Below are 15,913 nucleotides of genomic sequence, written 5' to 3'. Positions count from 1 at the left end.
GATGGAGCTATTCATTATAGTGCAGCATGTAGCATAGGTGAGACTTGATATTTTGTTTCTTTACCAAACTCTTGGTGCTATATAAATATTATATAAATATCCCTGTCTTATTTGGTGTATAAAACAATCCTCCCAAAGTCATCTTCGCTAATAAATCCTGCTTATTAGGTATGCCACTTCTTAAAACTCACCCCCTCCCAAATGGGGCAAGGCCTATTTTACAACTGTGACACTCTGCCCCTCTCTTGACATATATCTGATTTTACTATGTAAGAGCAAAGGAGAATCAAAACCTCTTTTGGACAAACATCTAGCCATTGGATACAATTCTATCACACCTGAATGTAATCAAGGCGATGGTTGAGTAGAGTTTCGGTTTACAAAAACAGCATCAGACGACAACATATTCCATTCCCGCTGTTGAGCATCAAGTTTCTCTATCAGGCACTTGATTAATATGGGATCAACTTTAGAATCAAATTTATTTGCAAACCAGTGTCCGTACATAAAAAGCCACCGCAATTCAGCAGCTCCATAGATGCAGACACTACGAATATGTTCACCTGTACAAGGAGGATACAGACCTTCTTCCAGGTAATTCCATTTGACTAAACGGGTTTTACTCTGCAGATCGGTTACATCAGCCTCTGACCTTGTAATTCCACCAGGGACTCCTGGTACCCGAACAAGAGTTGCCCAGAAATGCTCATCTGGGGAAAAAGTGTCTTTTGACCAAACAAAAAAGTCTTTAGCTACAGAACTTTCTAAAACATATTCAATAAATAACCGACTTAAAATAAAATAGGCACTTCCAACAAACATCTCAATATCATGTGGTGGTGGCTCTTTGGAAATGTTCACTTTTGAAGGCATCTGGATATAGTCATAATCATCTTTCACTTCATGCAGGAAGGTAAATCGCTCTTTTTTAACACTACTGGGTCTTACAGTCTCCAGCATGTTTGCACCCTTAAGTTTCTTCAGCTCTGCTACCAGTTCAAAGTTCGACCTGAGAGGAAGATCTTGACCACATAAATTAATTGCATATTTCCATTGAACAGTAGCCTTTGTTAAGTCCGACAAACAATTAATATCAGCCTGGAGCCTGGAAATATGGGCATAAATAACGGCTTCGAGTTTTGATGCAATAAAAACATTAGGAAAGCAACTGGCCAAATTCTCCATAGCTGCTTTGAAAGTAGAAGATGCTTTTTGATCATAATGAATACAGTAAACATTGGAGGAACTGTAGATTGCATATAAAAGTCTTTCAACATTAATTGCATCTTTGTGAACAACAATCGAGTATGCCAGGGGGAAATCCACTTCCTCTGGGGACACTGGTTTTTGGTCGTATCTTCTTATTTTACGGTACACATGGCAGTCTGTTGTCATAGCTAAAACATCCTCATCCTCTAAATCAACTATGTTCGTTCTTCTTATTTCTAAGCTTTTGCCAATCGCAAGAGGGTCTAGCTCATAAATATCTGAGCAATTAAAGTAGTAGGTATTGCGTACGTCATACTTGTTCATGACATTGTCGGAGTTGCTCAACTCAGGCTCCACCAAATAAAGGCTCTTTGAAGCGAATAATCTTTCAATTTTTAAAAGTTTTAACACAAAGAGCAGACACACTGTAGATAGGACCACTAACGTCTTGTGCCGACCTGGGTGCTGCTTATAAAAGCAGTTGTAGTTCTTCATTCTGTAAAATAAATAAAGAATGTTTAATTTGTACAAAATATATATTCTGTCAATACATTTGCAAAAAGCTACTGACCATTATTACATACGCACAACTAATTATTACAGAGCAGACAATAGGGGCTCTGTAGTTATAATTAAGATGCTGTATCCATAAAAAAAGCTTTTCTATAGTTAAATATTTGACCCGGTTTTATAAATCTGCATTTAACATTTACTGTGGCTTTTGAACCAGTCCTGTGTTGTTAAATATCCCCAAACAATAAAAGGAAACCTAATTTCAGATTTATGTATACTTTACTGGTAGTCTTGCTTGCACATTAGATTTCAAACCTGAATTTGGCATTATAGTCAGCAATAAAGACCATACAAATAGGTATTAACCAATGACTCACATCAGTTTTACAGCATTAAAAAAGCCACTCATTTAGAGACAGTGCTCCATCCCCAGAAAAATGCCCACATCACCTATATTTAAGACAGACCTCTAAAGACACAAGAAATCTTGTTCATTTCCTTAGTAGTTTTGTCCTCATCCTTCACTAATTTTCACCAAACCTGGGGGAAACTATGTTCAAACTTCAACCCTTGAACATATGTAATTTGGTAATGACTGATAAAAGCGTTCAAATGTGAAAAAAAAAGGTCAAAACCTGTGATTTCTTCAAATGGCTTGGGATTTCCTTAGACAAGTTACCCTGAACAGTTAACAGCCTAAAGAAATTGCCTCTAAAACAAAACCTAAAAAGGCATACAATTCACAAGCTCAGGTAGTACCTTAATCGTATTCCTCACTCCCAAATTACTTACTTAACCCAAACTCATACCCTGCCATGAATCTGTTGCAACGACTACCATAATTGTGTACATACAATACGACATTACTCTGTGTAGACTATCAGTCGCAATTAAACACTTGCAACAATATAATACATTAAACACAGTACTAATGTACAATTGCATATGATAATACTTCATGACCAAAGCAACAAATACAAATCATGTGCTGAATGTCCGAAGTTTTGATCAAATATTACCGTCCCCCTGAAGAAATGATTACCAATCACTATTTCAATTCAGTGTCAGTACATCTACTAAGTCAAACAATCATATTAATCTTTCAAGTTGTAAGGACATGCTCCATCCATTTTTCATTCATATTTAATGTAAACATTCCACGGGTTATAGAGAGGTGAGCGTTAAGGTTACTCCTCTACAGCCTTAACTTTACTTTTTACAGGAAGCGAGTGAAGTGTATGTGCAAAATGTAGCATCACTGTCTACATGAAGCAGGTTGACATCAAAGATGGGGAACCCACTAAAGTTTCAGACGTAGACAATATTAAAAGTCCAAGGGATAACATTCCTGAGTTACTCACTTTAACTAGAAGGCAAACAATATTCTGCTGCACAAGTTGTTCATAAGCTCCAGTACTCCCAGGCCATAACCTGGTGAACAGGGATAGAACAATATACAAATACCAGATACTGTATGAGCACACATCAGCAAACAAACAGACTCACTCATACTTAATCTCATACTCATAGACTTCCTCATCAGGTAAGCAAGTTGACGAAAGCAAAATTTAGTGCAATTACTATCTCCACAAAGCCACGTGGTAAGAATGTACTGAGAGCCTTTTTGCAGTACCTTATTGGTCTGTGGGCATCAAGATGAAAACAGTAGTAATTCAGTCTTACAGCTGTATTTTATGCATGTAAAGAGGTCTAAAAATTGCTAGTGCATCTACAGCAGCTTTTAATCCTAAATATATTTAACTTTCCACAATATCTACAGTAAATGTCTTACAGCTGCCTTTAAGGTCTATCAGGATATCAGGATGCGAGTCCAAATTCTGATTACTCCTCTCAGAGTGTAAAATGTGGTGCTACATCAGGGAGGTTATCTAGTAAAGTGTGCAGGAAAATAACCTTTCGGCTGAGAGGTTATCTGACTCAGACTGTGGCACATGGTGCTGCAGATCAGACTTGACCTGATCTATCAGAGGACGAACTTGAAGCGATCAGCTTTGCTTCGTATGATTATTAACTGAACCTCAAATGTATCCTGTTTCTCTCCACAGAGAATTTTCCAGCTGTCTAATAATGTTCTGGTTGTTTTGTGAGGCTACTCGTAATGAAACTTGTCTATGCAATAGGAGGCATTAGATAAATGTTTTCCATTAATTACGTTTATTGATTGTCTCCTTCTTTTGGTCATACTTCTTGTCTCAAGGCATTTCTATCTGTGTCTGAGAAAGGTTTTGGATTAGGTTTTAGGTAACAATTATTTTATTCCAGGTCCTCATAGAATAATTGTTCACATTTCCTAGTATTCTAGTCCCCGTCAGTTCCATCTGAGGACCATGGTTTGCAGAAATCCAAGAAATTATTGAGACTAGTATGAGACTGAGGGTTGATGATGAAATGGGCTTAGTAAGATAAGATTTTTATAAGGATAAAGACAAATTTGGTAAGCTTCGTGCTGCATCACCTGTAACTTTTGAGAGTGAGCGTGTGAGTGCATGATTGTTGGTGGGCATGAGTGAGTGCCTGAGTAGAGTATCTTACTGGGTCTTTAAGTGGGTGTGTGAGTCTGAGTGGGTTTTTTCAGTGGGTCTGTGAGTCGGTATGTGTATCTGAGTAGGTCTGTGAGTGGGTGTGAGAGAGTATGAGTGGGTCCGAGTGGGTGTATGTTTGAGTGGATCTGTGAGTGGTTGTGAGAGAGTCTGAATGAGTCTATGAGGGACTCTGAGTGAGTTGTTCTGTGAGTAGGTGAATGATTATTTGAGTTAGTCTAGGAGTGCGTGTGAAAGTGTCTGAGTGGGTGTATCATTGTCTGTATAGGTATGTCAGTGGGTGTGTGAGTGTCTGAGTGTGTTTCTAAGTGTCTGTTTGGGTGTGTCAGCAGCAGTGTCAGTGACTGGGCCATAACGCAACCGCATGTGCCCCTTTATCCAAAAAGAGTTCACAGTTTTGCACAAAGTATCTACCCATGTGGATTACTTTCTACTGGTTCCGTACGATGTGCTTTCTCCTTGGGCAATGTCTAGTACGTATTCTGCACTGCAGCTGCGTAATGGCGCACGAGGAACAGTCTGTCACGAGTGACCTTGTGTGTGCGTTTTGGCAACTTAATTGTTGCCCATGTACCTTTATCCAGAGATCTGTGATAAAATGAATCTTCCAAATAGAGACGACAAGAGTATAAAGAGGCAAATCTCCACCAAACAAGGGTCCATCCTCTTAGCTATATGAAGTAATTGCTTCTTTGTTTGGTGGAGATGTCCTCTTAATCCTCGCCATCAAGAACTTCTCACCAAAATCAGCTGGAAATGCGCTGAGGGGCCGCTTGTGAGGCTGTCCATCATCCTGGCAAAAGGCAGGAAGACCTTTGCATACTAGCAAGGTGGGTGGGGCCAAAAAGGTAAAGCTTCCTAGTGATTTTTACATTTCCATACTCGTAGTCATTTAAAGGGGGGGACCATTGACTCTGCTTTTACCAGGGCAGGACAAGAAATAACCCACTTGTCACAGTTACATACAGATAGCGTTCCAATAGATCATGGGTACTCACAAAATTTATCTTGTGGGCTAAATTTACAGTGTGGTGTGTGGCAGAGAGCTGAACCTGTGGGGGCGGGGTCAGTTCGGGGCGAGGCTAGAGTAAAACAAACTGTGACCATGAGGTCAAACACAGGCCCCTGCATCGGACGCATTAGCCCAATGAACCACCAGACCAAGCATAGACACACAGGTGTGTGTGTGTGTGGGTGGGTCTGTGTGTGTGGGTCTGTGTGTCTGTCTGTGTGTGTGTGTGTGTGTGTGTCTGTGTGTGTGTGTGTGTGTGTGTGTGTGTGTGTGTGTGTCTGTGTCTGTGTCTGTGTCTGTGTGTGTGTGTGTGTCTGTGTGTGTGTGTGTGTCTGTGGGCCTGTGTGTCTGCCTGTGTGTGTCTGAGTGTGTCTCTGAGCGTGTCTCGGTCTTTGTGTGTCTGTCTGTCTGTGTGTGTCTCTGTGTGTGTGTCTCTGTGTGTGTGTCTCTGTGTGTGTGTCTGCCTGTCTCTTTGTGTGTGTGAGTGTGTGTCTGTGTGTGTGTCTGTGTGCCTCTGTCTGTGTGTCTGTCTCTCTGTGTGTCTCTGCCTCTGTGTGCCTGTGTGTGTCTCTGTCTGTGTGTGTGTGTAACTCTGTCTGTGTGTGTCTTTGTGTCGCTGTGTGTCTCAGTCTCGCTAAGTGTGTCTGTATGTGTCGGTCTCTGTGTGTGCGCGTCTCGGTCTCTGTGTGTGAGCATCATGGTCTCTGTGCATCTCCGTGTGTCTCCATCTCTGTGCCTCTCTGTCTCTGTGTGTGTGTCTCTATGTGTGTGTGTCTGTGTGTGTGTCTCTGCCTCTATGTGTGTCTGTGTGTGTGTCTCTCGGTCTCTGTGTATGTGTCTCTCTGTCTCTGGATGTGTAACTCTGTGTGTGTGTCTGTGTGTGTCTCAGTCTCGCTGAGTGTGTCTCTGTCTCTATGTGTGTGTGTGTCTCTCTCGGTGTGTCTTTCGGTCTCTGTATGTCTCTCAGTCTGTGTGTGTGTGTCTCTCGGTCTCTGTGTTTGCACGTCTTTGTCTCTGTGTGTGCACCTCTTTGTCTCTGTGTGTGTGCAGGTCGTGGTCTCTGTGTGTGTGCAGGTCGTGGTCTCTGTGTGTGTGTGCAGGTCGTGGTCTCTGTGTGTGTGCAGGTCGTGGTCTCTGTGTGTGTGCAGGTCGTGGTCTCTGTGTGTGTGCAGGTAGTGGTCTCTGTGTGTGTGCAGGTAGTGGTCTCTGTGTGTGTGCGGGTCGTGGTCTCTGTGTGTGTGCGGGTCGTGGTCTCTGTGTGTGTGCGGGTCGTGGTCTCTGTGTGTGTGCAGGTCGTGGTCTCTGTGTGTGCAGGTCGTGGTCTCTGTGTGTGCAGGTCGTGGTCTCTGTGTGTGCAGGTCGTGGTCTCTGTGTGTGCAGGTCGTGGTCTCTGTGTGTGCAGGTCGTGGTCTCTGTGTGTGCAGGTCGTGGTCTCTGTGTGTGCAGGTCGTGGTCTCTGTGTGTGCAGGTCGTGGTCTCTGTGTGTGCAGGTCGTGGTCTCTGTGTGTGCAGGTCGTGGTCTGTGTGTGCAGGTCGTGGTCTCTGTGTGTGCAGGTCGTGGTCTCTGTGTGTGCAGGTCGTGGTCTCTGTGTGTGCAGGTCGTGGTCTCTGTGTGTGCAGGTCGTGGTCTCTGTGTGTGCAGGTCGTGGTCTCTGTGTGTGCAGGTCGTGGTCTCTGTGTGTGCAGGTCGTGGTCTCTGTGTGTGCAGGTACACAGGTCGTGGTCTCTGTGTGTGCAGGTCGTGGTCTCTGTGTGTGCAGGTCGTGGTCTCTGTGTGTGCAGGTCGTGGTCTCTGTGTGTGCAGGTCGTGGTCTCTGTGTGTGCAGGTCGTGGTCTCTGTGTGTGCAGGTCGTGGTCTCTGTGTGTGCAGGTCATGGTCTGTGTGTGCAGGTCGTGGTCTCTGTGTGTGCAGGTCGTGGTCTCTGTGTGTGCAGGTCGTGGTCTCTGTGTGTGCAGGTCGTGGTCTCTGTGTGTGCAGGTACACAGGTCGTGGTCTCTGTGTGTGCAGGTCGTGGTCTCTGTGTGTGCAGGTGGTGGTCTCTGTGTGTGCAGGTGGTGGTCTCGGTGGGTGCAGGTCGTGGTCTCGGTGTGTGCAGGTCGTGGTCTCTGTGTGTGCAGGTCGTGGTCTCTGTGTGTGCAGGTCGTGGTCTCTGTGTGTGTGCATCATGGTCTCTGTGTGTGCGCATCATGGTCTCTGTGTGTGCGCATCATGGTCTCTGTGTGTGCGCATCATGGTCTCTGTGTGTGCGCATCATGGTCTCTGTGTGTGCGCATCATGGTCTCTGTGTGCGCGCATCATGGTCTCTGTGTGTGCGCATCATGGTCTCTGTGTGTGTGCGCATCATGGTCTCTGTGTGTGTGCGCATCATGGTCTCTGTGTGTGCGCGCATCATGGTCTCTGTGTGTGCGCGCATCATGGTCTCTGTGTGTGTGCGCATCATGGTCTCTGTGTGTGTGCGCATCATGGTCTCTGTGTGTGTGCGCATCATGGTCTCTGTGTGTGTGCGCATCATGGTCTCTGTGTGTGTGCGCATCATGGTCTCTGTGTGTGTGCGCATCATGGTCTCTGTGTGTGCGCATCATGGTCTCTGTGTGTGCGCATCATGGTCTCTGTGTGTGCGCATCATGGTCTCTGTGTGTGCGCATCATGGTCTCTGTGTGTGCGCATCATGGTCTCTGTGTGTGCGCATCATGGTCTCTGTGTGTGTGTGCGCCTCGGTCTGTGTACGTCTCGGTCTTTGTGGGTCTCGGTCTCTGTGCGCCTCGGTGTGTGTGTGTGCGTGTGATTCTGTGTGTTTCTGTGTGTGTGTGTGTGTGTGTGCGTCTCTGTGTGTGTCTCTCGGTCTGTGTGTGTGTGTGTGTGTGTGTGTGTGTGTGTGTGTGTCGGTCTGTGTGTCTCTGTCTGTGTGTGTCTCTGTGTACATGTGTGTGTGTGAGACTCTCTGTGGGTGGAGTACAGGCTGAGTGAGAAGAGGACCTCGTTGTTGGCAACACGAAACAGGAAGATTCCCAAAAGGTCCTTTGAAAGTCAGATGTGAAAGCACTTACAGCTGACTTTTAAACAGCCTTTTAGGAAGCTTTCCGACTGTGCCATGTGTGAGGTCAAAGAGGCCGGCAGTCAACACAGAAGATGGCTGCAGGAGCATTCGTAGTGAATACGTATTTAATACGTATTCATTACGTATGCTGCTGCAGTCATCTTCTGGGTTTACTGCTGGTCTCACTGGAAATTTAAAAACGGCATGGCAAGGTCTGCGGGCCACCAAAGAAGGCCTGCCTGTCCCGCCGGCCGTACTATGAGTACCACGGCAATAGATCAATGATGCATTCGCCTCCACAAAGCTTTCAGATCGTTTTTAAATATGGAATTGCTCAGAAAACACACTTGCTTTGCCTTCGCCAAGCCTAGGAGTTTGGATCATATGTCCTTTAAAGAAGTGGAGCTTCACGGGGACACCTGCTATGTTTATATGTGTAAGTGCTTACTGTACAGGTTTAATTTTGAAATTAGCATCAAGGCCAGAACGGCCCAGGCATCCCATTCCACAGGACCCAGCCACAATTTAATGGGGGAGGGGGCTAAGTGGCCCCCTCCCCGGCCAATTTCAGCCCATGGGACTTCATCCCCCGGGGCCTGGCCAAAATGCAATTGAGGAGTGGGGTTGAGCGGCCGTCTCTTCAGACTGATTTCGGCCCCAGGCTCCACAGTCCCAGTGGATCTTGGGGACCGTAGTGGGAGCCTCAAGGCCCCAGCAGTCCCAGTCAGCTTTCCCCCTCCTGTGGGAGCCAGCATTGCTATTGCACACAGGGAGCTGCTGGAAATGCACCTCCCTGTGTGCAATGGCAATAGTTTAATCTCCTGCCTGCATGTCTGCAGGCAGGGAAAGAGCTGAAACCTCTGCTTCCAGCAAGCGGGAGCACTTTGAGCTCCCACCTACTGGAACCGGAGTAAGTGGCTGCCAACATTTGTTGATGTGTTGGCAGCCAATCAGAGCTCTGCAGTTCTCTGCACAAACTTGTCATTATTTGAGAAGTCGTTGCAGCCACAGATTACAAATTTGGATTTTCTTTAATATCTTGCAAACTGCTGAATGGACTTATACCAAATAACAAAAAGCAGAATTAATCTGAAGACCAAATACTAGCTTTCTGCCAAATTTGGTGCAATTCCGTTCAGCAGTTCGTGCTACAGGTGTGTCTGAAGACTCTATGGGAATTAACATAGGAAACACTTTTTTTTTACACTCTTCCTTTTTCTCGCCCCCACTTGGCAGATCGCCCCAAAACTTTCCAAGCACAACAAGAATCACCTGGACACGTTTTTGGGGACAATTAGTTGAAGATTCATCAAACGGCGCCAAAGATACAGGCAAGTCAATAAACGCTTTTCCTATGGAAACACGGTCCGAACTATATCTACCTACTGGCGACTGCCAGTAATTTACATTACAAAGTGGCGGCTGCCCCCATTTAGTTATAGTTAGGTTAGAGCTTCCATAGGAAGAGAGTTTTTTTATTTCCCTAATCATTTGACACCATTTTGTGAATATGGATGAGAGTTCCCCCAAAACGATTACCCACCTCTGCCCCTTCTTGTAAAGTTTTGAATCAATTCATCAAGTAGGGACCTAGAAGTAGAAAAAGTAGCGATTTCCCATGTTATTTCCCATAAGAAAACTGCTTTCTGATACAAACGAAATGGCTGAACGGATTCATACTAAATTTGAAAGAAAAGTTACAACTTTACTCAGAAAGAAGGCCTTTTGTGATTTGGCATGAATCCGTTCATCTATTTTCAGGACATTCATGTTAAATGAGTGCTTGTGATGATCATGAATGGGTTATGTGTATCTGGACGGTTGATTTTGTGGTATAACCACTGTACAGAGAATTCCATAGGGCCCGCTGACTGGCTGAAGGAACTTCTTCTGCCGTCGGCCATTTTGGTACCACAGGAACTGGTTCGGGATTGAACAGAAGGCCACCGATCAAAAGTTGAAGTACGACTCTTTTGGATATCTCCAATCGAAATGGAATATTAAGAATATGGGACATTCAGCAATAGAATGACTCATCAACTATATGTTTCAATCTTTAAACCATCTTTTATAACCTGTTACCAATCGACCGTGAATCTAGCCTTGAAGAAGTCACCTTGAGGTGAAACAGGTGTCAGCTGTTTTTCCTGGTTTCAATACATGTTTACTGTCCACAAGTTTTTGTCTTCAATTCTGAATCTACAGCAATGTGAATACGAATTATTAAGCGAATTTGAAACTGTCCTTTGCGAGTGCTTTGGTACTACAGTTTTCCAAGTTCACACAAAAGCATTTGTCCAAATGTGTTTCAAGCATCCATGGTATTAGGGTGCTACTGTACCAATACAGCACCAACCAAAGATAGTGGTATTTTCTAACAATTTTGCAATCAACACAAGATGTGTGGTTAACAAAACTACTACTGCCTGCTGCTTCTTGCCTGGAAGTGAGAAGCACTGGACTTTACTTGTTGCATCCTTGTTTCAAAGGTTGACTAAGGGCTTGACTGATCTTGCCCCCTGTTTCTGAAGTCTCAGGGGTATCAAAGACTTCCCCAGCATCTTGCTACCAGCAACTGGGCTCCTCTACTGTGAGTCCTGACCTGCCAAGTGGTGCCACATCCAGTCCTCGGACCTTGGAGGTGATTCGGATGTTGCATACAAGAAAGTAGACGCATCGACTCCAAGCATCAGTTTGGAACTGGTGCATCACAGAGAAATTGCGGCATGGCTGCTGCCTGCACCGAAGTTGTGGGCATGGCTCGCCAAGTGCGCGATGAATTGACCTTGACTTTCAATGCAACCTCAACTTTGTTGCAGTGCAGAACTGCTGCTGCACGAGTCTCATACACTCTGCCACCGACATTCCTGGTGCACCGTCACGACTCAGACGCATCCCCGGCCCTGCGTCGCTTTCGACCGACCTTCAGCCCAGCGGTTTGACTTCAAATCTAAAGAATAGACTCGCTGCGCTCTGGACTTCGAAGCATCATCGATACTGCATCGCGGTCGGGAACAGAGGTCTCACACCCGCAACATCTCCTCTGCACAATGCATCATTCTGGAGCAGCAAAGTTTCAACAACCCAGAACCGCCTTAAGGAACTTACACCTCACCTCCCTCTGCACAACACATAGTCTTTGATTTCTGACGAATCCAAGGTACTTTAAGGGGATCTGTGAGATTCCTGTATCCAGCCCGTGCACTATCGCGGTCGGAGTGAACTTTTGGATTTGGCCTGGTCAGGCTCAATCAGATAGCCCAGTTGGAGCTAAAGACTTCTCAGCACAGCATCTGGATTTATGATTTAATCTTTAAAAATTGATATCTTGACTTGTGTAAATTGAATTTGTCGTTTTGGGCTTGATTTGCTCGAATAATGATTTATGGTGTTTTCACTGTGTTACTGTGTGTATGTGTGCACAAATACTTTACACATTGCCTCTTTAGAGTAGCCTGACTGCTCTGCGCCAAGCTCCCAGAGGGTGTGCACAAGTTAACTTTTAGTGTGTACTAAACTTACCTCGACTAAAGTGTGGGTCCCTATTTGGACAGGGTACATACCTCTGCCAAATAGAGAACCCATTCCTAACAATACATATATGCCCATTTAAAGGATTAAAAAGAACCACTTCATACTTTTTTTCATTTGTCTGATTTAAACTACTGTAAATAAACTTTCCGGGGCGGGAAATGACATAATGATAAAATAATAATAATCGATGGCTGCAGAGACAAAAAAGAAAGATATTTTTTACACATATCTTTGACATGAGGAGCTAACATTTCACATGTTCGTTGGGCGGAGAAACCCTCCAAGATTTACCCACCCTATCAAGAAAGCCAAAACAAGGAGGAGACTTGGCAGAGCAACACACTGCAGTGAACAGCATATGCTCCTCATTTGACCATGTGCAGCACCTGTATTTACTCTCTGAGTGGAAAACTGTAATAGGCTCCATGAAGGACAGTTTCTAGTTGATCACGCAGGCCATGGATGCATACTTGGATACAATGTAGCAAAATGCTGTCACTCATAGTGCCAGACATGCCACCCTCCAATGGCTGTTCTGTAGATGGACTTAAATAACACATGCAATACAGCTTAAGTAGAAGTGGGCTGACCCATTTACCCGTTCCATGTATGCTATTCTATAAGCTGGTCAAAGAGGTGATCAACACTTCAACTGTTCAACTCATGGCTGGCTGAAGGGGCCTATAATACAGTTCTTTTTTTCTGTATACTAACATGGATATGATGTATTGATTTTCCAGAAAGAATGCACTGGAAACACAGTTAAGGCGGTCTGTAGGCAGACCTAAAAGTTTTCTCAAGTATGCAGCTAAGGGCACAACTTGATCAATCAGAACACTGCGAGACTGAGATGCTCATGGATGAGACAAACACAAGAATAGGGAGGAAAGTTCCTGAACCAGGAGCAGACAACCAAGCCATCCAATCAGAAGAAAGGGGCTGACCAAGGCCCACTCAAAGTATATGTTTTACCTTTAAGAGAAAAAGGTCTGCATTTAGCCGGAAAAAGCGGTTTACATGCGACCCTAAAAATAAAGAAGAAACAAAAAGGAAAAAGCTACAGTACCTCAAGTAATTACAATATGTCCTTTTCGAGGCAGAAGAAATAGCGTGGAGTCTTTAACAAGACTGCAGCGCTTCAAAACATTACAGGACTGTCACAACGCTGAAATAACTCTCGTTGTTATTAAATGTCCCGCTTGAATAAGATGCAACTGCTTCAAATTAACTTAACATGGTTGAGGGGGTGTGGCTTCCACATAAAAATGTACACATGCACATTTGCTAATCTAATACAATTGTGCTTAATTTCAACAGGATAAATATGCCAAAGCAGGTAAATGCTGACGAATCTATATTTCAATTTGTAATCTATATCTTAATTATTATGGAACACTTGCAAAGAAAACCTAGCATATAAAGGTACACCCAGCTGCCCTGAGTTGCCGTTCATCCGTGCGGTTTTAGGTACCTTGAGCGTCTACACTTGGCTATCCCACTACACCAACAGCCCCCAGGTGGCGACATGGCAGAAGGTTGTGGCCCCAACCAGTTAACACAGGATCGTGCATCCTAAAGGCCCTTCACTCCCATACTCACAGACCATTGGGATCTGCTGCATGTTCGTGAAGTGGCATGGCGATATGACACTGCCCCATGGAGGGAAGCAGAAATCAACCAAAAGGGGGGAGCTCTATAATGAGGGGTCCGCCGTGTCTTTCCAGGATGCTATGGACACCTACGGACTAGGTGCTGGCCAGTTCTTATCCTTTCACTCCATACAATATGCACTGCACACCACAGGGGGCGCCGGGAAAGTGAGCCACCCTCATCAGCAATGTTACACACACTTCTGTCCTCGGACGGCACACATTGCGCAATTACCACCCACTGTGTGCCACTAATCTCTGCTCCACCAAACTACAGGGAGCGCGCACACGCTTGGACAACACTGCAGCAGCCTCTGTCAGATAAAGCCCGGTCCCGGGCACTACAAATGGTGAAGGATGCATCCTGTAACCCTAAGTTTCTTTTCACACAATTCAATTATCTGCACCACGTCTACCTCTCCCCCACCATATCAAGGGCGTGCTCCCAGGACTGTCTCCGAATGCCCTCAGTGCAAACTAGTCCACGCTGGGTTCTACAGATGGCATGAGACTGCCGATGCTATATCCAGTCTGGCAAATGATTGTTGGCACGGTTGTTGAACTTGCACACTGAGGCACCCACACCCGAATCATGTCTGCTGTGGCTACATCCTCTTCCATAGGATGATAGACATCTTTACAGATTTATTGACCTCACCTTTTTTCCTATTTAAAAGACAGGTGGAAATGGCCAGGAAGGCATCTGCCCCTCTGATCTCCAGATTTGGCTTACCACGTTACTAACCTGGAAATGGGCAGAGGCTAACAGCCTCAAGTTGCTTTGCATGAGGAGGGACTCACACTCTGGAGGGGAATCTAGGGGGACCCTTCTTAATTAAAGTTGAAGCAAAAAATTATGAACAACCACCCTGAACCACGTCTGCACTACCCACACATAAATCATGCTACCAGGATAGTGGATATGTGTCATTGGGTGGTACCCAGGGGAACTGCGTGACCTTTGGGAATCACATCTGCACAAACCTCCCAGTCAATACCACCATAGAGCTTGACCCCTACTGCTATGCGATACCATCACTTACTCATACACATGTGCCCCCTACACATCACTGGCTCTCTGCCCCCGCCTGTCTGGCACCTCCACTGGAAGTGTCGCACCAGAAGTAGCATCGCCTAGACCCTCCCACCTCGTACATGATGCTATACCCCTGGCCCTGGTTGACTCCAAAGTTTGTATTGTGATCATTTAATGTTTATGTGTTTGCTCGCAATATTCCGCAATGTGAAACATACCGTCGGCTGCCATGCCAGACCACACTGCTAACTTGTGTGTGACATTATGCAATGTCTCGTTATGCCAGAATTTGCACTTGATACTATATTCTCATGATTAAAAAGTAAATAAAACCCATTTAAAAGAAGAAAAAAAAAGGTCCAGTGCCTTCTTACCTCATTGTTGGGAAACTTGTTTTTGAGTGGCACTATATTTTTGTCCCAGTAAAATGCTCACTGCTAGTTATGCTACAGGTTGTGGTAGGAAGAAGCAACATGAAAAACACCAGATAAAGACATTTGGTGAAGGGTTTATATAAGGATTGAGATACTATTTGTAACACATATTATGTGAGTGACTGTGTGTATCCATGTGTGAGTAAGTGTCTGAGTGGCTCTATAAATGTGTGAGTAGTTGTATGGGTGAGTGGGTGAGTGGCTGTGTGAGTGAGTGGGTGCATAAGTGGTGTATGGGTAAGTGAGTGGGTGGGTGTGAGAGACTGGGTAGGTGTGAGAGACTATTGGTGAGTGAGTGGCTGTATGAGTGACTGTATGGGCGAATGAGTAGGTGTGTGAGTAGCTGTATGAGTGACTGTGTGAGTGACTGTATGGGTGTATGAGTGGGTGTGTTAGTGTCTGTATGATTGGATGTGTGAGTGGCTGTATTGGTGAGTGGATGTGTGAGTACCTGCATGGGTCTGTGAATGGGTATGTGAGTGGTTGAGTGGGTATGAGAGGGTGAATTGGGATGTGAGTGTGTGCGTAAGTGGTTCTGTGGATGATGTCATCAGTGATGTAATGGGCATGTCATGAGGGATGTAATATGTAAGGTCATGAGCAGTGCATTGTGAGGGTGCAAGCTATAGTTAGCTAAGGTATGACATGACTCTTCGATAGACCTCCTCCTTGATGGACAGGACCCTGTCCCTGGCCCCGACCCCTAGCGCCTTGAGACCCTTAGGGGTGAGTAGTTGCGCTCAACAAACCCATGATTGATTGCTTGACTAAAACTGCTGAATTTCTATGGTTCGTATGTGTGAAATCTGAGTCCAACTATAACGTCCCTGTAACCATTGTTTTTTTCAATGAATTTCTAAGGTTTTTTAAAATTCGGTTTCCTAACAATAACGCCCCTGTAACCTTGGTTTTTTCAGTGAATTTCTA

The 15,913-nt window shown here is 45.0% G+C and overlaps 1 protein-coding gene across 3 annotated transcripts in view; it reads right to left on the bottom strand.

Moving 5' to 3' along the window:
- Window positions 1–348: 348 nt before the first annotated feature.
- The window catches only part of GCNT4 (glucosaminyl (N-acetyl) transferase 4), a 203,200-nt gene continuing 187,635 nt past the window's right edge, over window positions 349–15,913 (bottom strand). For all 3 annotated transcript variants that reach the window (XM_086960771.1, XM_086960770.1, XM_086960769.1), the window contains one exon: window positions 349–1,705. In XM_086960771.1, the coding sequence (XP_086816897.1) occupies window positions 349–1,704 (1,356 nt within the window). In that variant the 5' untranslated portion in view covers window position 1,705. The remainder of the gene's footprint in view (window positions 1,706–15,913) is intronic.

This window comes from Lissotriton vulgaris, chromosome 3_1, assembly GCF_964263255.1.
Source record: "Lissotriton vulgaris chromosome 3_1, aLisVul1.2, whole genome shotgun sequence".
Classification (NCBI taxonomy): domain Eukaryota; kingdom Metazoa; phylum Chordata; class Amphibia; order Caudata; family Salamandridae; genus Lissotriton; species Lissotriton vulgaris.
The sequence above is the reverse complement of the archived record's forward strand: the minus strand, read 5'-3'. Positions and strand labels throughout refer to the sequence as shown.